At 51.7% G+C, this 25772-nt stretch overlaps 10 protein-coding genes across 10 annotated transcripts; 5 read left to right on the top strand and 5 right to left on the bottom strand.

Moving 5' to 3' along the window:
• Positions 1–256: 256 nt before the first annotated feature.
• Positions 257–2031, bottom strand: PFLUO_LOCUS3945 (uncharacterized protein; the record flags this gene model as incomplete). The annotated part of the gene is made up of 4 exons (XM_073781246.1): positions 257–722; positions 782–1001; positions 1047–1868; positions 1929–2031. The coding sequence occupies 4 exons, from the start codon at positions 2029–2031 to the stop codon at positions 257–259; spliced, it is 1611 nt and encodes a 536-aa protein (XP_073638020.1).
• Positions 2032–2825: 794 nt separating this feature from the next.
• Positions 2826–4666, bottom strand: PFLUO_LOCUS3944 (uncharacterized protein; the record flags this gene model as incomplete). The annotated part of the gene is made up of 5 exons (XM_073781245.1): positions 2826–3191; positions 3248–3534; positions 3589–4344; positions 4428–4462; positions 4512–4666. 5 exons carry the CDS (start codon positions 4664–4666, stop codon positions 2826–2828), a joined length of 1599 nt encoding a protein of 532 aa, XP_073638019.1.
• Positions 4667–5780: 1114 nt separating this feature from the next.
• PFLUO_LOCUS3943 (uncharacterized protein) lies at positions 5781–7906 on the bottom strand (the record flags this gene model as incomplete). Its single annotated transcript, XM_073781243.1, has 5 exons — positions 5781–5952; positions 6006–6155; positions 6212–7358; positions 7414–7569; positions 7621–7906. The coding sequence occupies 5 exons, from the start codon at positions 7904–7906 to the stop codon at positions 5781–5783; spliced, it is 1911 nt and encodes a 636-aa protein (XP_073638018.1).
• A 774-nt stretch (positions 7907–8680) lies between these two features.
• PFLUO_LOCUS3942 (uncharacterized protein) lies at positions 8681–10214 on the top strand (the record flags this gene model as incomplete). Its single annotated transcript, XM_073781242.1, has 6 exons — positions 8681–8779; positions 8837–8932; positions 8983–9831; positions 9901–9965; positions 10016–10127; positions 10176–10214. The coding sequence occupies 6 exons, from the start codon at positions 8681–8683 to the stop codon at positions 10212–10214; spliced, it is 1260 nt and encodes a 419-aa protein (XP_073638017.1).
• Positions 10215–10627: 413 nt separating this feature from the next.
• PFLUO_LOCUS3941 (Phosphatidylglycerol/phosphatidylinositol transfer protein) lies at positions 10628–11270 on the top strand (the record flags this gene model as incomplete). Its single annotated transcript, XM_073781241.1, has 3 exons — positions 10628–10854; positions 10914–11130; positions 11181–11270. The coding sequence occupies 3 exons, from the start codon at positions 10628–10630 to the stop codon at positions 11268–11270; spliced, it is 534 nt and encodes a 177-aa protein (XP_073638016.1).
• Positions 11271–11838: 568 nt separating this feature from the next.
• PFLUO_LOCUS3940 (H(+)-transporting V1 sector ATPase subunit F) lies at positions 11839–12484 on the bottom strand (the record flags this gene model as incomplete). The annotated part of the gene is made up of 5 exons (XM_073781240.1): positions 11839–11979; positions 12065–12202; positions 12278–12311; positions 12370–12404; positions 12458–12484. 5 exons carry the CDS (start codon positions 12482–12484, stop codon positions 11839–11841), a joined length of 375 nt encoding a protein of 124 aa, XP_073638015.1.
• Positions 12485–12704: 220 nt separating this feature from the next.
• PFLUO_LOCUS3939 (uncharacterized protein) lies at positions 12705–14136 on the top strand (the record flags this gene model as incomplete). The annotated part of the gene is made up of 2 exons (XM_073781239.1): positions 12705–12962; positions 13033–14136. 2 exons carry the CDS (start codon positions 12705–12707, stop codon positions 14134–14136), a joined length of 1362 nt encoding a protein of 453 aa, XP_073638014.1.
• An 835-nt stretch (positions 14137–14971) lies between these two features.
• Positions 14972–17941, top strand: PFLUO_LOCUS3938 (uncharacterized protein; the record flags this gene model as incomplete). The annotated part of the gene is made up of 1 exon (XM_073781238.1): positions 14972–17941. One exon carries the CDS (start codon positions 14972–14974, stop codon positions 17939–17941), a length of 2970 nt encoding a protein of 989 aa, XP_073638013.1.
• Positions 17942–19086: 1145 nt separating this feature from the next.
• On the bottom strand, positions 19087–20996 carry PFLUO_LOCUS3937 (methylenetetrahydrofolate reductase (NAD(P)H) met13; the record flags this gene model as incomplete). Its single annotated transcript, XM_073781237.1, has 2 exons — positions 19087–19241; positions 19301–20996. The coding sequence occupies 2 exons, from the start codon at positions 20994–20996 to the stop codon at positions 19087–19089; spliced, it is 1851 nt and encodes a 616-aa protein (XP_073638012.1).
• A 704-nt stretch (positions 20997–21700) lies between these two features.
• PFLUO_LOCUS3936 (orotate phosphoribosyltransferase) lies at positions 21701–22459 on the top strand (the record flags this gene model as incomplete). Its single annotated transcript, XM_073781236.1, has 1 exon — positions 21701–22459. The coding sequence occupies one exon, from the start codon at positions 21701–21703 to the stop codon at positions 22457–22459; it is 759 nt and encodes a 252-aa protein (XP_073638011.1).
• Positions 22460–25772: the final 3313 nt, after the last annotated feature.

The following is a 25772-nucleotide window of genomic DNA, read 5'->3' as shown; positions in this document are numbered from 1 at the left end:
GTAACACGGGCTGTGGATTTTCGATCAGTTGTACAAAATAGACGTATCAAGCAGATTACTATATGATATTTGGTGCTTTGTCTCATACGCATAGATAATCGTGAATCCATCATCCCTGTGAGCTATCCCAAGAAGAGGATGAGCTCAATCTAGAGATGCACAGTGTAAACTCCATTCCGGCCCATTCCTCGAACTCCTTTGAGAATTGTCTCTCCCTCAATCATCAGCGCACCGGCTCAGCCATACTGACCAAACATCAAATCGCATCGCTCTGCTTCGCCAGGGCAGTCTGCTGTTCCTCCATGCCGACTATACCCTCCTGCTCGTCTGCCATGCCCATTTCATGCGCGAATGTCCCGTGTGGCACCCACTTGGCACTCGTCCTAGGCGTCGATTCCTCGAGCATCTTATCCACCTGCTCCAGTGTGAGGCCCTTTGTCTCCGGGATGACGAAGAAGGCAAACAGAAAACACAAGAAGAGCGCACTGCCCCAGACAAAGAACACCTTGACACCCAGATTGCCCTTATCCTTGTCGACGATGTATGGCGTGATAGTGGCAATGACACAGTTCCAGAGCCAGTTCGAGGCCGTGGCCAGAGCGACGCCTTTGGCTCGGATTGGGAGAGGATAGATCTCGCCGATGACGACCCATGCTGCGGGGCCCCATGTCGTTGCAAATGAGGCGACATAGCAACAGGTAAATACTATTAGACACATGTTTCTGAACATGGAATGATCAATGTTTTGATCAAGACTATATCACGTTGTGTAGTTACTTACGCTGCCCGGCCGGTGATATCGGCAATGCCTACGATGGCGACGATGAACTCGCAGACACACATGATGCAGGCGCCCCACAAGAGTAGAGCTCGTCGGCCAAATTTCTCAATCATGTAGAATGATGCTGGGGTGGTCACCACGTTGACAACGTTCATGATCGTCGACATCAAGAAGGCGTTGGACATGCCGATTTGCTGGAAGAACGTGGTACCATAGTAGACTAAATACGGTCAGAATCTCATCCTTAATTCAACAACCCACTTACAGATGAAGTTAATGCCAGTCCACTGCTGAAACATCTGCAAGGACGTCCCAGCAATGACTCGACGCAAATTCCCACGAGCCGCCAACCCCCCTTTGAAGCAATCAGCCCAAGAGGTGCTAGCAATCTGCTTCTCATACTCGAAATTGGCTTTGATCTCGGCCAGCTCAGCTTGAATCCCCCGCGCGGTCCCAGATTGTCCGCGAACTCGCTCGAGAGAGCGCAGGGCATCATCCATCCGATCACGCCGGACATAGTATCGCGGAGACTCGGGCAGGAAGAACAGGCCCACAGCAAGGATAGCAGCCCATATAAATTGCAACCCAATTGGCACGCGATATGACGTGCGGTCCGGCATATCCTTGCACGCTTGGTCGACGCCAGATGCTACCAGCAAGCCGATCGTGATAGCCCATTGATAGACAGAAACCAGCAGCCCGCGAACTCGTCGAGGACTAATCTCCGAGACGAACAGAATCACAGTGGCCGAAACGCCACCAACCCCCAGACCGGCGATGAATCGGCCAGCTACGAGACCGGTAACGTTAATAGCTCCCACCTGGATGGCGACTCCGATTGCGAAAACGAGACAGGAACTCATGATGGTGGTGCGGCGGCCAATGTGCTCGGAGATACCACCCCCAAGCAAGGCGCCGATGAAAGTTCCAGCGGATAAGATGGAGGTGATGAGTGATTTCTGCGAGGTAGCCATTATAAAACCTGAGGGGTCGACGTCTTTGGAGACGGGGTGCCCAAAGTGTTGCTTGACGAAATCCATGCCTAGTACGCCTGCGATGTAACCGGAGTCATAGCCGAAAAGGATGCCTGTAATTCATTGTCGTGTCAGCCACATAATGTAATATCTGAACGAGAGAATGTACAGACCTCCGAAGCTAGCAAAGCCACAGATCATATAAGCGCGCCAGGTGACGGGGGCCTCGATGAGGCTGAGATCAGTTGTGCCCACGATATACTGCGCGTTCGCCATGTCGAGCATACAACCATATATTATAGAGCAATTTAGTGAAAAACGAGCGCGAGTGTCTATGTAACGACGAAGAAGAAGAGAAAGAAAAGGAGGAAAGGAAACTGAAATAGACACGAGAACGAAAGAGCGCAACGGTGACACGCGACGGCTACTACGTCTGCCCAGGCAGTCTCTGGCTATACAAGTTCTCTCAGCGTTGCATCTACACGTCTGCTTGGAAGCAGGAAGGTCCCGGTATTGTATACAGGGGTTCTCCATCCCAGGTGGAATTGAACCTGCATATCTCCGTCACAGAGTTAGGTAGACTCCCGTGGTCGAAGCAGTGCGTCCACCCAAAACCTAAAACCACGAGGATGCAGAGCCCGTTGACCAAAGCCATGGACACGGTTGAGAGTAACTACTACGCCGCAGGTTTAGGACGTGTAATAGGAGAAACACATCGTACCACACCGGACTCGAGATGAAACCTGACGGCGTACAAGGGGAGTGGCGGGCACAACATGTCCGCTTACGGTATAGCAGTCATTTGATGCTGGATGGACGTCCGGTAAGAACAGAGTGTTGAGGGCCACTGTGATTAGGAACTAGGGTTACTTTTTGCAGGTTGTCCGTGTAAAATAGGATGGATTGTGATTTTTGATAGAGTAAGTGAGTGATCATTGTCATTTCTCAAATGCAGTATTTGCTGCCAAGTAAAAAGCGGAATTCGGGTGTATTTCCTAGTTCATGCACAATATCTCCATCATGAAAGTTATCAGAATGTGTATGTAAAATTCTCTCGACGGAGCCAAAATTTAAACTGTTGAGGCCGTCTCTCCTTCAGAAGACAGTTCACTGCCTTCCAGTTTCCGCAGTTTGTCCTGCAAGAACGACTCTTGCTCAACGCGACTTTGCTTGAGGTCCACAAAGAAGACAAGGATGACGAAACTAAACACACTGAGCGCAAAAAGGAAGTAGAACGGGGTCGAAGGGTTGTGAGTTGGCGATGCATCAATGATAGCGCTTGAGACAATGGGTCCGATAAAAGAGGAGGTCTTGCCGATAATGCTAAAAAGACTGAAAAAGAGAAACTCATGACCGCGCGGAGTGACTTCGGAGATCATGATCTGCGAGTAACTGTACCACGGACAGATAAACAGCCCGTAGAATGTTTGGTAGACCTATACAACCATATATCAGCTGATGTTCACGCCGCCAATCAAGAAAAAGGGCATACCCAAACCTCCCAGACATTGTGGAACCCAAATCTGTCCGTCCAAATTCCGATCATGCCCCAGCCATCAAGCAGGATGATTCCAAAGGCAATCGCGTTGAACATGGTTTTGGTGCCCAGCTTGAAACGCTGTTGGATCCACCAAAATGAATAGATACCGACACCCTGCGCGGTAATCCCGACGATCAGAAGGTATGTCAGCTCCAGGGTGTTATAGGCGACGATGCTGTTCTGCAAGGTCGAGATGACGGTCACAGTCGTGTTGAGGGAATCTCCCAGCAAGAAATACCCTATTTATAGTTAGTGAATCATCTAAGAAGATCGTCAAAACAGCCGTCACTCACCAATCAGATACACCAGACTTTGTTTCAAATGCCAGATCTGCCGAACTGCGTGCCAAAGCTGCCACACGCCTGCAACAAAAACAGAGCGCTTGCCCGGGTCTTGGCCAGGACGGCGTTTCTCCATGAAGAACCACGGCAGAGAAACCAGCAGCCACACGCCCGAGACGAAGGCGATGAGCACACTGAGACCCCAATTGTTGTTGGCCTGACTAGCATCCACGTCAATTCCGAACATGATCCCCACGATGATGGCCAGGATAAAAATCTCAGTAACCGATTGAACGACAAATGCAATATTGGACAATTTGCTTCGCATCATGGTATCGGCATAATCGTACTGGTCGCGAGTGATTTCGCCCGACACATATTGGTTGGCCACTTCCTTCATGTGGGTGGTGTTGCGCGCCAGACTCGGAAACGCGGCGGTCCAGAAGGTCAGACATGTCTGATAGGCGATCAAACCTACGATGTACAAACCAACTCCGATATGCCATTGGTCCGCGGTGTGCACACCGAGCCAGCCGAAACCGATTCCGTAGGCGATGAGAGACAGGACGATCAGGATATTCGGGCGCCAATAGCCGAAGTCGGCGAAACTACCGATCGTAACGAACACGACGATCTGAATGGCAAAAGAGATTCCGTTGCTGAGCAGGACAATGCTGTTGATGCTACGCAGTTCTCCCGCAAAGGACAGTAGCCCGCTGGACGGAGCGGCCTGATACAACAGGTTTTGGAAGGCAGTCGGCGCAAAGTCTATTTTCGGGTTGACAGTCAGTTTGGAATGGTTCTTGAAACGCGATGCGCCCAGTCAAAAGGAACAGAACGAAAAAACTGACTGAATAGCGACAGGCCGTTGTTGCCGATGTAGTAGCTACAGGGGGGTTTAGTTCTCCGCACAGCCAACTCGATAAACTACGCACGAATAGTAGGCCCATATTTCTTTTTGGGTGGTGCGATATTGATCGTCGAATTGGTCGGGCGCGGTGGGCTTGTCCTCCGCCGAGGGACTTCCGGCGGGAGCCATCTCCTCCGAGGCAAGGATCGTGTCCTTGGCCGGTTCCTGGTCCTGGTCCATATTTTCTGATGGGGGTGTTTGTTACTGCGTGGATCTCACGCAGGTTGAGGAAGGAGAAAAAGAAAAGAAAAAAAAGGGGAGTTGAGCGACTTTTCGCCACGATTTAAATGAGTCTGAGCCCCGCGAAGGAACTCAGAGAGCCACTGGGGGGCGCCAACCACTGGCGTTGGAATGCGAGTGCCGATCGCGATCACTAGCCTAATCCGGGCTTAGTCGCTGCTTGGTTATGGCCGCTTGGACACCCAGCCGGGACCATGGATGCCGATGTTTCACGATAAGCCGGCACGCTGAACATGATAAGAGGAATTGAGAAAAGGAAAATGGGAAACTCACCATCTCATGCATTACAGACGCGTCAGAGCAATACTCACAATCGTGTCCTTAGCAGCAACAGTGAGCAACGCAAAAGTATGTGTGATACTAAAACACCCCGGTACAGTCTCTATGGTTCCGATAATCGTGCCAGACTTCAAGATAGAAGGTCACGTGGGGAATTTTCACTTGCGTGGGCACTAATGCACAGGTATATTGCGTGCTATTCATCAATCCGTTAGAGCCTGCACCAGGTTGGAGCTAGCAGCTCTTGGATGACGACGGTCGAGGGTAGCGCATCGGTCTGTGCTACACTAGCAACTAAGGGTAACTAACCCATGTGCCGGGGACTGCTCTAAGGGAAGGTTATGCGCTTGACGGATCCCAGAGTAGAAACTGTACCTTGTGCGATTATGAGAGATCAGGAAAAATCCACCATCTCCTAAAAGTAGACCATTATTATTGTACGTGAAATCACTGATCGGAAATCTGACTCTCTTGGGCGGATAAGCTGGGGATACTGCGCAACTACAGTTCTGCCTTACAGGTGCTAGACATGCATGCTGCATAAAGACGATCGGTCTTTGCAGTCCACGTTCGGAGAGACGCATTTCAGATTTCTACTTCGCGTGGCTTGAATCATGAGGTCTGTCCTTGCGATTGTACAGTAATGTCTTTTTCAAACAACTTCGGTCTGCCAAACTCCTGTCCCAGCCATGCTGACGATATACTATGTCCATATACTATCGGGCTGGCTTGCCGGATAGGTACTATCACCATGCCTGCCTGCATCCTCGAGTGCTTAAAGCTTAGCTCTGCCGCTCTCAATCTCCGTCCAGCTTTGATCATTCAGGTTTTCATAGTTGGTGCCGTTCAGCCAGTACAGCTTGTCTCCTGCCCAGTCTTTGCGAGGATCCCAGCCCTTCTTGGCGAGGTCGCCCTTTGCTTGTTTGAACGTGACGCCCGTTTCAACTCTAATTCGACAATCAGAAACATGTCACAGAGATAAAAAAGAAAGGTAACTCACTTCTCCGTGATACGCACTAGTCGAGGAATTGCGTATGATGGTACACCCTTCTTCTTCAGCTCGCGGGACAAGTTTGACATGAGATCGGCTTCAGCGGCCGAGGAGTGTTCTTCGAGAGTAATGCCGGCAGCGCCAGCTTGGCCATCATATCTGAAGACACAAGAATCGTTACAAAGGTTGACATGAAAGGAAGAATGCAGACTTACCCGCCCAGTTTAACGCCATACACCACGGCATCGTGAACCCCGTCAATCCGACAAATGTGGTCCCGGACCTCACCTGCGCTGACGTTCTCTCCTTTCCAGCGAAACGTGTCACCAACGCGGTCTTGGAACTTGACCCATCCAGACTGATCTTGAACAACAAGATCACCTGTACACTGGAAGATGTCACCCTTCTGGAAAACATCACGGATGAGCTTCTTCTCAGTAGCCTCTTCGTTGTGCAGATACTCTGTGAGCAGGCCACGGTCACGCACACGGCCTATGGCCTCGCCCTCCTCACCAAGACGAGCACGAACACAGAGTCCAGTCACGGGATCGCGATACGGCATCTCCGTCTCAGTATCATACTTGACAATAAATGTGTCGTCCTCGAGGAAACGTCGGATTGGGCCCGAGAAGCCCACTTTCCCAGCACCCCAAGCGCTGACACCGTGATTGTCAAACTTGGCCAACCCCTCCGTGGAGCGGTAGAATTCTCGGATCTCGGGAACGCCGAATCGCTGACGGAAGCGTTCCCAGATCTCACCGCGTAGGCCATTGCCCGAGGCCACGATGCAGTTGTGGTTACGGTCGTAAGGGGATGGCGGCGTGGATAGTAGATAGCGGCATAGTTCGCCGATGTAGAGAATTCGTGTTGCGCGCGAGTCGTGGACATCTTTCCAGAATTGCGAGGCCGAGAACTTTCGTCTCAGGCACAGCGTTCCAGCGTTGCCTATAGAGTAGCATACCCCCGTGAAGAAGGCCGTGCCGTGGAACAAGGGCAGAGATGAGTACGTGCGCATCGGGTAGTATTTGGCCCGGTTGTTCGCATCCGCTGAAAGCGTGTTCGAAGTAACCAGCGCCATCATGTTGCGCACGGCGCAGGCTTTGGGCTTGCCCGTGGTGCCGGATGTATAGATCAACGCGGTTAGATCGCTGGGAGCACGTTTAGCACACGCTAGTCCGGTTGGAGAAAATTGTTGCAAATCTGTTTGAGTGATGAGTTCAACAGCACCGGCGGAAGCATCTTCGAACGATGACAGATTGAATGCCAGGTGTGGTAGGTCGGCGCAGACATGTTGTGACAGGTCTGGGGTTGAGATGATGAACTTAGACCCGGACACAGTCAGGCAGTGGATGAATGTATCATCTATCCGACTCATTAGACTTTTTCATTCTTGGCAATTTTAGAGAGAATCACGTACCTCGGAGGTTGGTGTTAATCATGGCAGCCACCGCTCCAAGCTTCGACAGCGCGTAGAGAGCAACCACCATCTCGAGCGAGTTGGTTGTAAAGACGCCCACGAAGTCTCCAGTCTTGATATCGCGAGCATGCAACAAAGCCGCAAATCGATCAACCACTGTAGCACCAATTAGTCGAAATAATTAATCTGCAAATTTTCAACACTGACACTCCTTCAATTGGCTGTATGACCATGTCTTGTGCTCAAACCAGAGCGCATCTGTCGCTCCCTGCCCGTCAACCTCGACCACCCGCTCTAGCATCTTATAGATTGTCGTAGAGTCGCCCAGCTGAGCTATGCGCTCACCTAGTCGGGCTGCGAAGGCCCGATCGCCGGCTAGCTGTGAGAGATCGGTGGAGATGGAGAGCTTCGCATTCAGATAGGCCCCGGCTGCCACCGACAGAGCGGATGCCATGGCCACGGTGGGCGCGCTGACTTCGGAAAGCAGGTCCATTGTGCAAAAACCAAGTGAGAAAATCGTTGTGCCAATGGACAGGATAAAGCCCGGTAGGGAGATGTGCGATCTATCTATACAAAGCCTCTCCCGAGGGACGGAGACAGGAGGCGGATGTGAGGCGGATAAGGGCAAGGATCAATCTGCCGTTGATGACTCCGATTGCCAATGGTCCGGTTCCTGGCATGTCTCCAGTTGAGTTAGCGCCTATTCCCCGTATTTAAGGGGCAGGCAATGTCATCAGAGGAGCATCGGGGGAGGATTGTGGAGAGAACGAGATGTATCAGAGATGTAACGACAATACCCGTCCCCACAGTCAGAGTCTTGGCACTTTACCCCGGGTTTTGGGTGTAAAATTCGATCTTTAGGCCAAATGAGAGAAGGAGAGAATAGGGAGAGCTCAATATTCCAGCATAAGCTATTTGCGCACTCTTCAATGTGGTTTTGCATAGTGATAATGGTGACAATTAAGCTGCACTAAATGTGTAACATGCTTCTATTTCCACCAATCAGGGCCAAGCATTGTGAGCCGAGGCGGGCAGCGTAACGGTATCATACATCGTTATGTCCGAACAGGACGGCATTTGCGTCGGCTATCCGATGCCGTCCAGAGCTCACTCGGCGGTCATACAGCTCGGCTCGGACAACTTTCAGTCACAAGTCCTGGAGCCGCGGTTCATTCCCCACGCCTTCAGAAGAATAATAATATAACGCGCCGGAGTCGTGGGGAAACTGTTCTCCCATTTTCTGACCCCATTTTAACTGCTATACATCATGTCCTCACCACAGCAACGGCTATCGTCTGTCGCAAATCAGCTGTCCACTCCTGGAGCTGCTCGGCAGAAGCTTCTCGCGAAAAACCCGGATGATGTGGTATGTGCTTTTCCGCCGCGCAAGCGCAATTGAGGAGGCTAATGGAACGGGTCGCAGGTTATCACCTATCTGGCACGTACGCCGCTTACCAAGGCTCGGAAGGGTGGATTGAAGGACACCTCGCTGGACAGCCTCTTGGTTTCCCTCTTGACGGTATGTTGCTTGTAATTTGTGGTAGAAACGCTATCTGACTGGGAACCCAGACTGTCCGGGAAAAGTCCAATGTCGACCCCAACCTCGTCGAGGATGTCTGCGTGGGCAATGTCCTCTGTCCCGGCTCCGCCTATGTCGCCCGCTCCGCCGTCCTCGCTGCTGGCTTCCCCGTGACGGCGGCAGCCTCGATTGCGAACCGTTTCTGCTCGTCGGGTCTGCTAGCCGTTCAGAACATTGCGAACCAGATCATTGCTGGGTCGATCGACGTCGGTGTGGCTGTGGGCGCGGAGAGCATGAGCACCAACGCCGACGGCGGCGCCCCGGAGATGTCTGAGAAGGTCACCTCGCACCCTATTGCCTCGCAGAATGAGCAGCCCATGGGACAGACCTCGGAGAACGTCGCTGCACAATTCAATATCTCGCGCGAGCAACACGATCGGTTTGCAGCGAACAGCTACCAAAAGGCCGAGCGTGCCCAGAAGGCTGGGTGGCTCAACGACGAGATCGTCCCGGTGAAGACTCAGATCAAGGACCCCAAGACCGGCGAGGTGAAGGAGGTCGTGGTTGACCGAGACGATGGCATCCGCTACGGCACCACCGCCGAGGGACTCGGTAAGATTCGCGCAGCCTTCCCGCAATGGAAGCCCAGTGCCACCACGGGCGGCAATGCCAGTCAGATCACGGACGGCGCCGCGGCTCTGGTGCTGATGAAGCGCTCGCGGGCGCAGGAGCTAGGCCAGCCGATTGTCGGCAAGTTTTGCGGTGCTACGGTGACTGCTCTGGAGCCCCGGATCATGGGCATTGGGCCATCGATCGCGATTCCCAAGATTCTCAACAAGTTTGGCCTGAGCAAGGACGAGATCGACCTCTTTGAGATTAACGAGGCTTTTGCATCGATGGTAAGTAGAGAGGATAGGGTCCTTGTCTACCAGTGGATGTAGTACATGAGCTGACCGATATGCTGGTAGGGTGTCTACTGTGTGAGCAAGCTCGGTTTGGATGAGTCCAAGGTGAATCCTCGGGGCGGTGCCATGTAAGTCAAGTTCTGGTCGACCGAAGTATCAATCACTGACTCGCGGATAGCGCTATCGGTCACCCCTTGGGTGCGACAGGTGCGCGCCAAGTTGTCACTGCGCTGTCGGAACTGCGCCGGCAGGACAAGCGGGTCGCTGTGACCTCGATGTGTGTTGGAACGGTAAGTCACTCTCCTTGTATGAAATTCGGCGATTCTAATGTGATGTAGGGCATGGGCATGGCTGGTATTTTTGTCTCGGAGCACTAGAGTCAGGTTGCTTATATATATCTGAAAAGTGCATAAATGATTAGTGAAATTGAATGCATGCTCGTACATATAAAAGATCTGCTTTGAGCATGAAATACATAAACAACCCTTCCCGCTTGGCTCTCCTTTCATGTGTACCTCCATGTCCCCATCTCTCCAGATTTAGGGTTCGCCCAGGGTCAAGTGACACCGACCAATCCGATCAGCCCCTGTCACGTGCCCGGCGTCATCAAGTGATCGATGGCCGTTCCTGTTCCTGCTTTCCCCTCAGAGAGTCATTCATTCATTCCCTTGTCCAACATCTTGCCTTGGGTGTTTTCTTCCACTTCCCTTCTGCCTAAACCTCGTCTGAATACACTCACCCCCTGACCTGATTCCTACCCCAGCTCCAACCCTCCCACCTGGTCGCAGCCATGAAGTTCTTAGCCGCCGCTGTGACTCTGGTCGCCTTCGCTCAGCTCCCCGGCCAAGTCTCGGCGGGCTCGGTGTCATTCTTCGACCCCTCCCAGGTCCCGATCAAGGTCGACACCACTCAGGATTTCCCAGTCAAGGGCGACAACCCGTTGATGTACTGCGCCGACCCGGCCAATTATCTCCTCGAGATCGACCAAGTGGACCTCTCACCCAACCCACCTAAACCGTCCGTCTTCTCTCCCCAGTCTGAAATGAATCTCCACTGATATTCCTGCGTTTGTACAGTGGCCAATCTCTCACCATCAAAGCCAGCGGCACTTTGCTCGACAAGGTAGAGAAAGGCGCGACCGTCGCCCTGGAGGTGAAATGGGGCTTGATCACCTTGGTGAAACAGACGGTCGACCTGTGTGACCAGATCAAGAATGTCGATCTCACGTGTCCTCTGGAGAAGGGCAAGATGGTCTTGACGAAGCAGGTGGACTTGCCCAAGCAGATCCCACCGGTAAGCCACTCTGCGTTCTCAGTTATCTCACATATGCTGATTGGTACCAGGGCAAATACTCTGTTCTTGCCGATGTCTACACCAAGGACCAGCGGCAGGTGACCTGCCTCAAGGCCGAAAACCTCGAGTTCAAGATGTAATACACCTGTTTGATATATCGATCATCGCTCTGCAGTTACGTTGCGCATTAAGTGGCTTTCTTCGGCCTGTTCTACTATCAGGATGCCCCTAGCTCTGTGATTCTCTTTATCCACGTCGCCCACGCCGTTCCTCACGACCCTCTCTGTTACTTCCAGCATTTGTTTGTTCGGTTTCCTATACTTCGCAGGCATCGCCGATGATGATCATGTTTCGTTTTGTGGCTTGCTTCGCATTGTTATCATCCATCAACCGGGACTATTTTCAAGCCCATGCCTCCAACTATCCGTGTATTTGAGACTCCATATAATCCAGCACTTACAACGGGGAATTGACTAGAGGCCGAATATATTTGGACTTTATATGCATACTCATTTCAGACATAACGGGTATCTTCCCTCTAAAGCATTCGATCAACTCAAGGCCCAGAGCCAGCTTAAGTAGGCTGCACTATCCACAAGACCTGAAACAAGCAGTTCGCCGTAGAAGTCTGCAGAGGACCATGTAGCTCCAAGCGATGCACAAGCCACTTTTTGACCAAACGAAAGCAGCAGCAGTTCTTCCACGACCTTACTCGCCAAAGAGTCGTCGCACCCGCTTGAGCACGCTGTCTTTCTCCGGGTCGTAGGGGTGATCCTTGCTCGGGATTTCCAGGACAGCAGGGAAGGGGTCAGCGAATGTATCGACGCTGTGACGGATACGTTCTGCGATCTGCATAGTTGAGATGTGTCAGACGAAAGAACTCCCAATCGTATCTAGGCAATAGCGAACGGAGAAGGGCAAACGGGTAACGCACATGCTGATTGATGAGGACAACAGCAATATCTTTCCGCTCCTGTGTGAAGTTCTCAAAGGCGCGCTCAATCTCCGAGGTCTCGGTCTTGGAATCGACGACGAGGAAGTTTCGCTGGGAGTCCGGCGGATCGGTGACGTGCTAGACAGAAGACAAGCGTCAACACCCTGGTTTGTTTACTCTGGCAGCTGGCAGTGGTTGTATTGTAGTACATACTCCAATGCCTGCAAGCAGGAGCCCGGTGACGGAGCTGCATGGGTCGTAGGTTAGCTTGGGGATCAACCAGAGCGGGACACTGGTGGAGTTACTCTTCGTCGCCAATGACGGCTAGGAATTGCCGGTCCTGCATTTGAGGATAATTAGCAAAGCTCTCACGAATAGCTAAGACTCAAGTACCTTGTATGTAGCGGCCGATGCCGCCATGATGAAAGGAGAGATGTGAATAAGAGAACAAGTCGCTCGAGCTGTCGTTTCCCGATCCTTATCACGGGGCTGAGTCAGCAGACTGATGTCAGCCTTTTTTGTTTACCCTCTCTGGTCTCCATCACTACCAACCAACACAACTCAACTCTGTCCTCCACGGATTTTTGCACCGGAGGAAGCTGCTGAGGACCAGCTCTGTCGGTTTCTTTTCATCATCACCATGCCCCGCCTCGTCCGCCGCCGTCCGTTGGCGGAGCGCATTGGATCCTATTTGAACCTATGGGACTTTCTACTCTGGGTGTCTGAGGAGATCGAAGGAAATGACTGGGACCAACTGGAAAAGGACTGGGGAATGGCTATTGGGATCGCCGTGAATGCAATTTTTCTCATCGCGCGAGCAAACAGTCAGTCGAGTGGGAGCAGAGCCATCGACGACGTATTTGGGGAGGAAAGTGGCGTGGCCTGGGGTAGCTGGCTGGTAAGTTGTCGCGCGGCAGTTTCGTCATGTCAGGATCATCTGAAGCTAACGAGCAACTCTATGCGCACAGGCGTCGATTACCACTTCATGCCTAGTCTTGACTTCGTTCGCCAATGCTCTCTACACATTTTACAAAACAAGATCCTATCGCCTGTTTGAATCTGCCATTGACAAGGCTCCTGCGACACCGTCTGCTCAACGGGTGCGAGTTGACTCGAGTCCCATGATTGCGTCGCCGATACGATATCTCGCCAACGCGCTTTCCACAGAACCAGCAGAGTCCAGGGCGCATCCGGACGCTCACCGCGATGTTTGGCAGCTTTCGGTTTGGGATCCCTTGCCGATCTGTCTACGGTTGTTCTGCTTGTTTAGTCCCGGGCATGTCATGATTTACTGGCTTTTGCTGCCGACGCAGCTGTCTGACCCTCGGCCCAGCGTGACGGTAGTGACGACTATCCTCTTTGCATCGGTGCTCTCTGCGCAGCTGTCGTTCCTTTCATCTTTCCACAAGCAGCAAGCGAAGGATTTAACCGTGGTGCACAAGGAGGTTCTGAAAGAATATGACACCAAATTCGTGCATCCACGGACCCAGCCCTTGATGCGCGACGTGGGCACCCAGTTCTCCGATACGAGCTCTGGAAGTTCCGACAACAAGTTCAACAAGGTCGACGTGTATACCCCGGCCTTCAACATCCAAGGAGGATTTAAGACCAGTCCAAACCCGAACTATTTGAGCCATGTCGACCCGGAAGGACTTTCTCCCAGGCGTCTGGCCACCACATCCTCTACCCCCAGCTCTACTCTCTTCCAGGCGCAGCCGTCATTGAACACACCACAACTTTCGCGAGACGCTTCCCCCCTGGTGCGAACCTCGGGCAACGCAATGCGACAGCCGCAGTTCCGGCCGTCAGCGAGCACCAGCACGGGCGATGGAGGCAGCCTGGGAGTCTACTCTCATGCCAATTCCCCTCTGCGCAAGTCGGCATCGACTGCTTTTGACCGCCGACTGCAAAGCAACGGTGATTTCTTTTACAAAGAGCGCGGCACAAGTCCGCTGAAGAAGCCATTGAGTCCGCTCAAGCGCACCAGCGTGCCGGGACCGGCGAGTCCTGCGGTTGGCGGGCATAGACCAGGAGGTAGTTTAGGTACCCGTCGAGAAACGGGCCGGTTCTAAGACGAATTAATCAACACATTTTCTACGTGACTGTTTTCTCCCTCGAATGCGTCATGTGCATTGCTTAACTGATGGACGTCCACCTGTCAAAGGGAATGCTCGGAAAGAAACTCCCGTCGTACATATCTCACCTGACGTTTGCCCCGATGCCATTGGACAGGGCATGCTTGACTTCGCTTTCTTTTGCCACTTGGACTGCAGCCCTTCCACACGCAAAAATGCGAACTGACATTAAAGGACCAATCCATGTGCGAGATACGAAATGCTAAATGTGAGCTTATTGGTGGACAATGTTATGTTATGCCATAACATTGTGCAGAACACCGACGCGCTGATTGTGGTCAATCCGCGGCTCGCGCTTGCTTCAACCACCATCATCACCGTTTCGTAACTTCCAAATGATGTAATTGCATCCGCACCCCAACTCTGGCACGCGACTGCCAGAGGGCAGGTGTCATCCATACCAGATGGTGGTGAGGTTTATGGTCGAGCATTCCGCCCTGGGGGCTGGCAGCATTCTTCACCGCGGGCCGCATAACATTCCAGTCTACGAGCACACTCTATCCTTACGCGTGTTACAACGCGATTATTGGGCACTCCACAGCTGGTCTGGGACCCCATGCCCCCCGGCAGTTCTCTGCGTCTGTCATTTGTCCTGTCCCGACGCCCCTCGACGCCCCTCGCCATACCCTAAAGACCGACATTACCACCTAATCCGGGACACCGCCACACCACCCCAGCAAGAAAGCACTGCATTTGGACGGCATGGGCCAGATGACGGATTCTATCTGGCTTGCGAGTCGGGCCCGTTAATACCCAGAGCCCTCGACCCAACATGGCAACAGTCAACCTACCAGAGGGACACTGCGTGAATCTTCATCCACGGCCGCAGCAGCCCAGCCCGTACAAAGCATATCGAGCCGAATACAATAACATCACCGAGCTTTCAGCAGCGCCCCCGTCTCCAAACACACATGCGGCGGTGGGCAACCTCCGCAGGTCTAAAGCCACCAAACTTCCACTCCCAAAAGCCTTGGCCGACAAGAACAAGGATCAACGAGAAGAATTGCTTTCTTCAACTGCAGTACTCCGGCCAGCGCCACTTTCAATCCCTTCGGCTTCAACTCAGAACGAAGGCGCAGAAGCGGAAGCTATGGCGAAGGATCGCGACCAATACTGGCGGAAGATCCGTGGTAAAAATGACAAAGACTCTCCTCAATCTCAGAAAGAGTACAGCAGCGAAAGCACGAACCAGGCGCAGAAATCTTGGTACCAAAACAAATACGAAACCAACACCGAAGACGATTTGTTCGTCACGCACGGAGCCAGTCTTCGAACCGATATTGCAGTTCCCAGCAGCAGCACCACCAATCTTGGGCGCCACATCCGAACCAGTGCTCCTCGACAGGCGGAGGCCCAAACGAAATGGCGGAAACATGGCGAGAAGTGCATGGATACCGAGACCAACGACATCATGCCACAGAGGTCGGAGAGGATAGACCGTACCACTGATTCCAGCGAACAATCCCATCCGTCAGTTTCGCCCGTGTCTGCTGAGGACAGCTCAATGACCGAATGGGAGGACAGATTCGTTGTTCATATGCCGACCGCTAAAGATCCCAGTCCGCCAACGATGACTGCGCACCAGATAGCCCAGTATCAGCAGAGTATCGAAAAAGTGCATCGGAGTGGTGGACAGATGGTTGATCCTGACGCTCTTCCCAGTCCCCCACGGCCGTCTCCCACAGTGAAGGCGAACGCCAATGCTTACCAAGACCAGAAGCCAGGTCCTTTCAAGGCCTACGACGGGCGTCCTATGCCGTCTTTGCCAGAGACGAACCAGCAAGTAGCAACTCCACCTCAAGCCCAGGGCCCGCCTGGCTACTACAGCCCGGATGAGATTGGGAAAAAACGATTCAGCACAATTTGGGAAGAGTCGTCGCCTTCAAAAAGTAAGGACAAACGATCCTCTGCGGCAGATGGTTCTTTTTTAGGATGCAAACAGATCAACGGGCCCCGGGAGCAGCCCCGAGAAGGTTCTATTCTCGCTCCGGGGGAGAAGAATCCAGACGAAATCCTTCTGTTCTCGACCGACGATACCAGCTCAGATCCTCAACACGCTCCGCCCAAGTACGAATTGAAGAGCCGGCGGATAGAAGAGCAGAACGCGCCAGCCGCCCATCGGACGGCGCGGACAGCAGAGAAGACCGTCCTTCAAGACGAGTGGGCACCAACTTCTCGGAATATGACGCATGTCCAATGCTCGAAGCCGTCGTCCAGGACGATGTGCCGGGATCACAGTTGCCAGCAACACGAGAGATCAAAGGAAACCTCCCACAACTTGAGCAAGGAAAACTCCCATCCTACTGGCCACTCCCGCCTGCCGGACATCCCGGACGACGATCCCCGAGGCGACGATGTGTTCATTATCACACCCACTATCACACGCACTTTGATTCCTACGACCGAGAAGAAAGCCGTGTATCCAAAACCGCAAGGGATCCGACGTCCTTCCGTTGGAAGTGGCCACGCCGTCACCGGCGAGGCCATGAAGGCCATCCGCGCGAAGCCTCAGATGGTGTCCACCACCCCTTCAGGGCTGCGACACGCGATTCCAGCATCGCTCACAACCTCGACTGGGCCGAAGATGACACACTCTCAAACAACACAGCTCGGCAGGGTTCTTCCCGCCAAGGTCGACGCGAAAGAGAAAGAAGAGCGACCTCCAAATACAAAGCAAAGTTCAAGCGGTATCCGTGGGTTCATCCGTACTTCCGGGCTGGTCAAGTCGCCCACTGACGGCCTGGCTTCAATCATTCGTACTGGGGCTGGCTCCCTTCATCTCCCGGACCCCACGCGAAACGTGTCACCGAATACCATCTCAGCGCCTCCGTCACGGGACAACTCTGACTCGTCCAAATCAAGCAAATCGTTCTACTCGGCGAAGGGCTCTACGCCGGCGTCTTCAATCAAGGAGGACCACACGGTGGTTCACTCCTTGCTCCGCACTGCTAAGGTCGTGGAAATCGCTGAACTGGATGGTCAGCAGGTGTCTAATCCAAAGGAGCCAATTCCAGTTTCGAAGGAGGTACCCAAGGTACCTAGAGTGGCAAAGGAAGCACCCAAACCTCTAAAGGAAGTACCCAAAGTGCCCAAAGAAGCGCCCAAGTTGCCCAAAGAGACATCCAGGTTGTCCAAAGAGATACCCAAATTGCCCAAGGAGACACCTAAATCCAATAGTGCACAAACTCGTGCCGAGGCGCGTGAGGTCCGTTCGCTGGAAAAGATTACGACGCGCGAGAAGCGACACGTTATCAAAGAGAAGCCCAAGGAAAAGCACGTTTCCCGCAGAGATGTGACTCCGCTGAACAAGGCCATCACCGTCAAGGATGTCAAAGACGCCTTCAATCCAGTGGCGCTATCACTAGCATTCGAGCTCGTCATCGCCACAGCCACGCACATCCACCGAAACTTCCGCAACTGGATCGATAACCCGCACATCAAGTCCGTGCTAAACAGTATCATGAACATGGCTCGTCACTGCTACCGTGTCTTCATGTGTATCTTCCGCGCTGTCTCCCGGTATCAGTCTACAGGGACTTGGCCCAAGCCTCGCAACGACCAAGCTATCAGCAAGTTCCTGGTTGAGCTGCTGCAGGCTATCGTGTATCTCTTTGTTCTGGGCTTCGGTGCTGTGGTAGTTGGTCGGATCGCTGGCTACGTCGTTGTAGTGGGCAGTTGGGTCGTCTGGTTCGCGAGACCGTTTGCTTGGACCGTTCAGAGCGTCGGCCGGGCTTTGATCTAGTACTTACTTTTCTTTCTTTCTGGTGGACTGCGAGATTGGATGTGGGATATGCAAAATTGAGTTCTTCGACAAGCATTGCATTTTGCTTTCCTGTTCCTGTCTGCTTCGGTTTCTAATCTTTTTGTTTTCTCATGAGGGAGTTCTTTGCGATGGGGGATCATTGACGGTGTTTTTGGTTGGTGTTGATGGCTCTCCAGGATGGGACCTACACTCCCTTGTTTTTAACTTGGTTTTTCTGTTTGCGCTCTATCCATACTGTCATTCCTATCTATATATGCTGAAAGCCCATATTTCCTTTCCACCTGTTACCATTCCCGCAATAATCCCTAGCGTTTTCTACGGTGCATCACATCGAAGCTTGGCTGCAAGATCAATCTTGCAATTTACTTCGAAATCCCGACTTAAAGCAACTACTATCGACAACATTGGAAACAAGTAAACCCTACGCGGGATTTATATGACAAGATCTTCGTCAATTGTAAACAAGCTCTATTAGACAAAATCCAACGGTTGGATACAAAAAAGTGAAGGAGAGAGAAGCGCAGTGCCACCTCTTCGAGTTAGTGATTATGATGTTGAATGATTTTTTGGAGTGTCTCTTAGCCGAAATATTTTTTGGTCTTCCCTTCTCCCTGATGGATACACGCATGTTGTTGCCACATACAATGTTGGAGTGTACAAGGTAGCAGTAGTCCAGGAGATAAGATCAAGCACCAGGCCCGGGAAGAAAAGGTGAAACAAGAAGAGAGAGAGAGAGAGAGAAGAAGAAGAAAAAGATCGATAGAGACGCACACCGTTAATGTTAAAGAGACGGGGTATCGGTACATGAGAAATATGTAGATGTTGAAAATGAGGAACTGAGGTGGAAACGCTCAGGAAGAAATCGTTGAGAGGTCTTCAATCGTGACGCCATGACGCATTGCAAATTATGCCCGAGAACGGTGTTGGATGAATTGTTCTCTTTTTTTCGGGACTTTGTATCGTTGAGAATGATGATGTTGAAATTAGGTGAGAGTCATGGTAGTGGTGGTAGTTGAGTAGGGTTGAAGAGGTGAGCTTTGGATTGAGAGAGCTAAAATTTAAGGAGCTCTTGTTGGAGCAGAGTCCTGAATCCCGGTTGATTGGGAGAGAAAGAAAGAAGGGGTTTAGTTCTTCGGTGCCCCGTTCTGCTGAGCAGTGCCATTTGTTGCCGGAGTGCCGTTTGTTTCTGATTTTCCAGGGACCTCGACATTGAGATCCTTGATTTCTAGGTTGTCGAAGAGATCAAAGACGGCATCATTTCTGTGGAAGTCATTGTCGACTGTATTCCATTCTTGTCAGAAAACAAATTCAGATTAATAGGGATACGGATGATCTTACCGATGTTGACAAGGTACCAGTCGTCCATCACATGCTGGATCAGTTTGCGACTGGAGCTTCCGGCCTCATGGCACTTGGCCCAGTCCTCGCCCAGCTGGTAAGCTTCGTCCTTCCAGGCGAGGAAGCTGATTGTCTCGACGATAGTCGGCTGGATGATTTCTCGCCCAGCAAAGATACCCCAGGTCAACGCATTCGGAGTGTCGATCGTGTTGGTTCTCAGCTCGCCAGTTTTGCTAATGGCATGATATGTGAGATCCTCGTTCTTTTCGATACGCGCAATCAGTTCATCGATCAGATATGAAGGCACCATAAGCTCTAAATATGCCTTTTGGTAGACAAAGCCATTCTTGGGGCCCCAGCCGAAGATGGGATGAGAGGATTTGACGCCATCGACTGCAGGCTGCGAGTTGATCGTCAGGAAGCCCCTGCTGTTCAAAGCGAGCAGCTTATCTTTGATGGCATTTGCCTCCGCCGTGATCGGGGAGTCGCTCCAGGGCAAGCGATCCAGCTTGCCCTCTAGGAATCGGATAAGGATGTCGGACAGATCCTTGAACGATTTCGGTTGACCCCACAACTTGATGTTCTGCTCGTTCGTGCCCTTGAGACCGACGCCGTACGCATCGAGCTCACCAAACGCAGGCGAACGGGAATCGGTCCAGCGACCGTTCGGGTATTCATCCCACGTTTGTGTACGTGCAACATACGACGAGTTGCGGTTCCGCCAGAACACTGGGCGCACATCTTCATCTCTGCGATTCAATCCAAGCGACGGCCGCCATGGCAGAGCCCGTTGAATTGGAGATTCCTCGGACGGCGCGAGACCAAGCTCTTCCAGAACCAACCGTGTTGCCTGTGCAAGGTTCATGGTATAGAAGTGCAAGTGGTTGATACCGGAGGCCATGAGCTTTCGGCACATCTCTGCGATCAGGTGCTTGCCAATATCCCGAACAGCTGCATCATCGTTCTTGACGGGCTCAAGTGACTCCATCCAATCCGAGGGCACGCGAGTTTTGGTCCAATTGGATCGCCGAATGAACGAGGCGTACGTCTGGATGGGCATGATACCGGGAATGATTGGAATATCGATGCCCTTGGCCCGGCATTTCTTAACCCACTCGATAAAGTTGTCCGCGTCATAAAACATCTGTGTGATCACAAAGGAGCTGCCGGCATCCACCTTCTCTTTCAAGTGATCGATCAGTTGATCCACGTCCGCATTGTCGTCGGCACCCTCCGGGTAACCACCCACGCCAATGTCGAAGTGGTTGCCGTACTTCTCCCGAATGTACTTGACCAGATCCTTGGCATAGCGAAAGCCGCCCTCCGTAGCTTCCCAGTTTTCCTTCTCTCGTGGCGGGTCACCTCGAAGGGCCAGGATATTGGTGCAACCAGCCTTGTAGGCAGCCTGGAGGGCTTGGTCGACCTTTTCCTGCGGCATGTCTGTACATGTCAGATGCATACACGTCTCCAACCCATAGACCGATTGTGCCACGCCAACCATCTCGCACGTCAGGTCCGATAGGCGACCACCGGCTCCCCAAGTGACATCGACGAACGAAGGCCCAAGTCCGTGCATGCGATCCATGCGGTCGTAGAGATTCTGCACACCCTGGGCGGTCTTGGGTGGGAAAAACTCAAACGAGATGCCTGGTTGCCCAGCGGCCTCGTTCTGCGTCAACTTCTCTCGGATATGCATGGTGTCGCGTCAACCTATGCAGGAGGGATTTTCCATTAGCTAACTGTCCGACCGGGTGAGGGTTTCCAACGAGCCGGGCAGACGGGCTTAAACCTACCCCAGGCTAGGATATAGTTCAATTGGGTTCTTCTTCGGGGCTGCACCAAACACCGGCGCGGCGGGGCAGAGTCTGCAGCAATGGTGTTGCAGGGGATAACAGGGTAGAATTCTCCCCCGAATTATATGTCGAGCACCAAATAGGCCCACTCAAGTAGAAATAAAGACAACCTGAAGCCAAACGAAGGAAGGAAACAATGGCGAGGCAGTTGAAGCAACTAAGAAGCGGGAAGGAAGGAGGGGCGAGAGTTTGGCGGGGGAAGAAAAGCACGTGCTTTGCCCTGCCCTGGGACTGCCACGAGAGCAACGATGAGCCTCAAAGTCAGTCGGCGAGCTCGGTTTGAGTTGTACGACCTATCTGTCTTTCCGAATAACTGTATGCATCCTAAGACACGGTGTTGGTGCTGAACTGTCCGAAAAAAAAGCCCTCCGTTGCCCCTCCGAGCGAAAAAGAGGGTCTCCCGGGAATTTTTTCCTTCGCCGCTTTCGCTCCGCTTGCACTTTTCACATCTCACTCTCTTCAATTCGACCAGCGGGGCTTCGCGCTTGAGTCTTCAATTCCTTTTTTGATATCGCAAGATAGCCCCAGCAAAAGCAGCGAACAGACGATGTCAACCACTACCATCCCCTCGCCGTCCGCCAACCAGGACTACAAGGCAAGCCTGCTTCCTCTTCTGATCTCCAACAATGTGCTCTCCTTCGGCACGTACGTCCTGAAGTCTGGTCGCGAGTCGCCCTACTTCTTCACCTCCTCTCTCCTACACACCGCTCCCTTGCTGCGCGCCACCGCCGCTGCTTACGCCAGTGTGCTCTCCACGGAGCCATTTGTCACCACCAACGCCGACGGTATCACCAAGCCCAACTTCGACATCATCTTCGGACCGGCTTACAAGGGCATTCCGATCTGTGCAGCAGTCACCAACGAACTTGCGGTGCGGGACTCGCTAGCTGCTGCGCCCCAGGGCACCTGGGACAATGTGAGCTACTCGTTCAACCGCAAGGAAGCGAAGGCACACGGAGAAGGTGGAAACATTGTCGGAGCCCCGCTGAAAGGCAAGCGCGTAGTTGTTGTGGACGATGTTATCACCGCGGGCACTGCACTGCGTGAGGCCGTCGGCATCATTGAGAAGGAAGGAGGAATTGTCGCTGGTGTGGTGGTCTTACTGGACCGTGAGGAGCGAGTGAGCGATGCTGAGCCAAAGAGCGCTATTGGTGTCGCGCAAAGAGATCTCGGTGAGAACATCCCAATCCGGTCAGTCATTGGTCTGCATGACTTGATCGAAAAGCTGGGTGATCAAATTGGCGCAACGGAGATCCAGCGGTTGATGGATTATCGGGCACGCTACGGTGAGAAAGGCTCACAGTAGATGCCAGTAAGTCTAGCGACAGTCCCGATTATGTAAAATCCACCCAGCAGCCTGGCTATCGGAGAAGAGAGGAACTGCAGTATGGAACAAAAAGATCTTGAGATACTCCCTCGTCTCGACTATTTATTTTTTCTCTCACTGATTTTGTTACATTCATATTGCCGGCGTTGGTGTTTTCTTCAGATCCATTAAGCGGTTTTGTTTCTCAACTTCTAATCAATATCTAATCCTTGAACCGCCTCCGGTCCTCCTACCTCCTCCCCCAACCAGGTTGGGAGCGTTTATGCCTGACTTACTTTAAGTTTGGATTCAACTAATATTTCAAAAAAGCTAGAAGCGATACTCGCAAGCAACGTCACCGAATTGGAGAACGCGGTAGAAAGCGCGAAGGCTTTAGCTTTTACTTTGCGCTTGGCGAGTCTCGAATCATTTCTAATGAAATGTATAGCTTTTGCGTAACATTTCTAGAGTAGTAGATGGGAAACTAGAAAAATAGTCAAACGATGCATGATGCATGATAAACAGGCCCAACAAAGGATCCCAAGGCTGTACCGCGTAGCCAGGAGTATTTGTTCGAGTTGATTCTCGGAAGGCTGTCAAGTTCTCTGAAACCCTGCTGAATTGAACAGGCATTCCGGTTTCCGTGTGATACCACTCAATCAGGAGTGTAAGACTTGGAAATATTCAGTCAAGGTAATAGGTGATTTGTGGAGAGAGCCCGGTGAAGGGGTTTCGCGTCTCATCTGCCCTTCAAGGCAAGTTTATCCAGGGGATGCCGTCCTTGCAGCTGGGCTCCAGAGTCTCCGATTCGACAAATGCAAGGAACTCTCCAGAGATAAATTGTTATGCCACCTGTTCGTCTTCGGCATATTGCTCTACTCGTCGATTTGATGCTGTGGCATTGTTTGCTACCCAGTCCGCTTCTCATGCGGTGATTGTGGTTCCATTGCTCACAAGAGACCAGGTATTTGATATAAACAACCATATCTTCTAACACCAAGGTGAGCATGCTGGGAGCTATACTTTACAGCCTTCTAATGTTAAAAATGGCATAAGTGTGCAGCAAAAGTACTTAGAAGAGCTCTAGTTTACTGCTAAATAAAATCGTTGAAAGTCAGCAATCGGTCTTGATATGCGCTCTTCGTAGTCAATAGCAGAGGAAATAGGCACCGATATTTCAAGAGCCCTGCAAGACCTTATTTATCTCTTAAAAATTTCAGGATGACCAGAGCACAAAATGCTACATCCCCAATTTCTCTATCGGGTTCCTCGACAAACGGATACCCGTTCATGATATAGAGGATGATGTTCGTTAGGCGGCGGTGGGTGGCGTCCACTGAGACTACTAGCTCATCTGGGACACAGACGGCAGCAAACTCAAAATGCCTGATAGGATTTATCTAAAACTTTACCTAGAAAATACTTTTAAGACTAGAAACTTGCTTCCTCCCATCCACAGGTGAGAACCCCAACTAAGCCTGATCCCGCTAATACTTCTTACAATTCAGAAAATAGCGCCACCATCTTACTTCGAAAAGCGTGATTTGAAAAATCGAGGAATCGGAAGCCTTGGAATTGGATACAAGTGCGCTACATCAATAAACTGTCATCAATGTCTTGCAGGGCCGTGGTGCTGCGGACACGCAGGGTAGGCTAGATGAAAATCGCGCGCGCATCCGCCGACTATTCCGGTTCCTGCAAGTTTCACAGTTGCCGTTCTGTCACTGCCTATAGTTTTCTCTTTACATTTATCATAGCAACTGTGTAGATGGACAATGGAGCAGGCGCAATTATTATTGGTAAATGTTTTTGTGACCAGGCCTCCTCGTCCAAGATGAATCTCATGAGCAATGGTTAGGTACAGTGTGCAACAATTCCCCAGCCAGAGTCACCACATTCTGAGTACATACAAGCACGGGCCTTGTATATGTACTCCATATCTCCCTGGGCGTCAATGCACTACCAGGCGAGAAGGCAATGCCTGGCATGTACCCGTGAAGAAACTTACACCGTAAATTTTCAGTCATTGTACTCTAAAACGTGTACGGAACCGTAGGAATGTTATAAGATACTTGCTGGTGGCAAAACATCGCCGACAAGCAGCACATTGAGACACACTCTAGAAGCTCTCATCGGTGCCTAGAGCCTGATAGCTTTAAACCTGTGAAATGTTTATTTTACTCCAGCCTGTACGTAAAGCCGTTTAGGGTCACTGTCAGTTGGCGTTTGAATTGGACTGATATAAGATCATTGATGCATATTTTCTCTATATTTGCATCGCCTATCGCCATGCATGGTCGAGTCTCACAGTATTCTGTCATACAATCGTTGCATGTATTCCAGTATACATTGTCAAGCCACAATCACTCCACAATGTCCCCCAGTCATGCAGAACTATGGATTTTGGAGACCCCCGAACCGAGGGAGAGGTGTTGCAAGACAGTGGCGGATACCACTATCTGATCCCCGAGGCCACTGAAAATTAGAATCCATTGACCGGGATATCAGCGCGAACGTCCATTCCGGTCTCAGAGGAGTCCAATCGTAACATCCGCAGACTCGACAAAAGCGAAGTAGGAATCCGCACAACGTATTTTATGTGAAGAAGTGGAGAAAAAACATCTTGAAGGTCTTTGTTAAAGCATGCTGTGGTATCCAGCCTCAGCTGGGGGATGTTTCTTCACTGTTGCTCAAGCACTGTTCTTTATTTTCCGATACAATTCATCTTGACTCGACGTTTTTCTGCACTGTCCCCGATTTTGCTTTTGATCCACGAGGCTGCTCGGACTGGAGGAGCTTTGGACAGGATCACTTTGGCTGGAGATGCCCGAGGTCCGTCGTTGACGCCCTCCATTATAAGTATCACCCAGAGGAAGCTTGTGTTGACAATATACAAGCTCGAGGCAGTCAAACTTGCTTGGATTTGTATAAATATTCTCTTTCCCCATTCCTGTTTGTCTTCCGCTATCGGCTCACAACACATGCTGCGAACCTGTATATTTCAGGCTGCCACGGATAGTTATCGGCGACAATGCATTGGGGATATGCAGGTGGTTTACTTTTACTCTGCGCGGTGACGGTAAAATGCTGGCCTTACGACGAGTCACTGGTTGCCTACAATATCAATGAGAACAAAACAGCCACGAACCCTGCAGAATATTGGGGAGCATGGCCGAATCACACCTACTTTCCGTCGCCGGACAATTGGCGTTTTCCTATCTATACCTTGTTCCTGGATCGCTTTGTCAATGGGGATCCAACAAACGACAATATAAACAATACCCTCTTTGAGCATGACCTTGATTCGAATCAA

This window comes from Penicillium psychrofluorescens, assembly GCF_964197705.1.
Source record: "Penicillium psychrofluorescens genome assembly, chromosome: 2".
Taxonomy (NCBI): domain Eukaryota; kingdom Fungi; phylum Ascomycota; class Eurotiomycetes; order Eurotiales; family Aspergillaceae; genus Penicillium; species Penicillium psychrofluorescens.
Note: the sequence above shows the minus strand (reverse complement) of the source record. Positions and strands in the feature narration are given on the sequence as shown.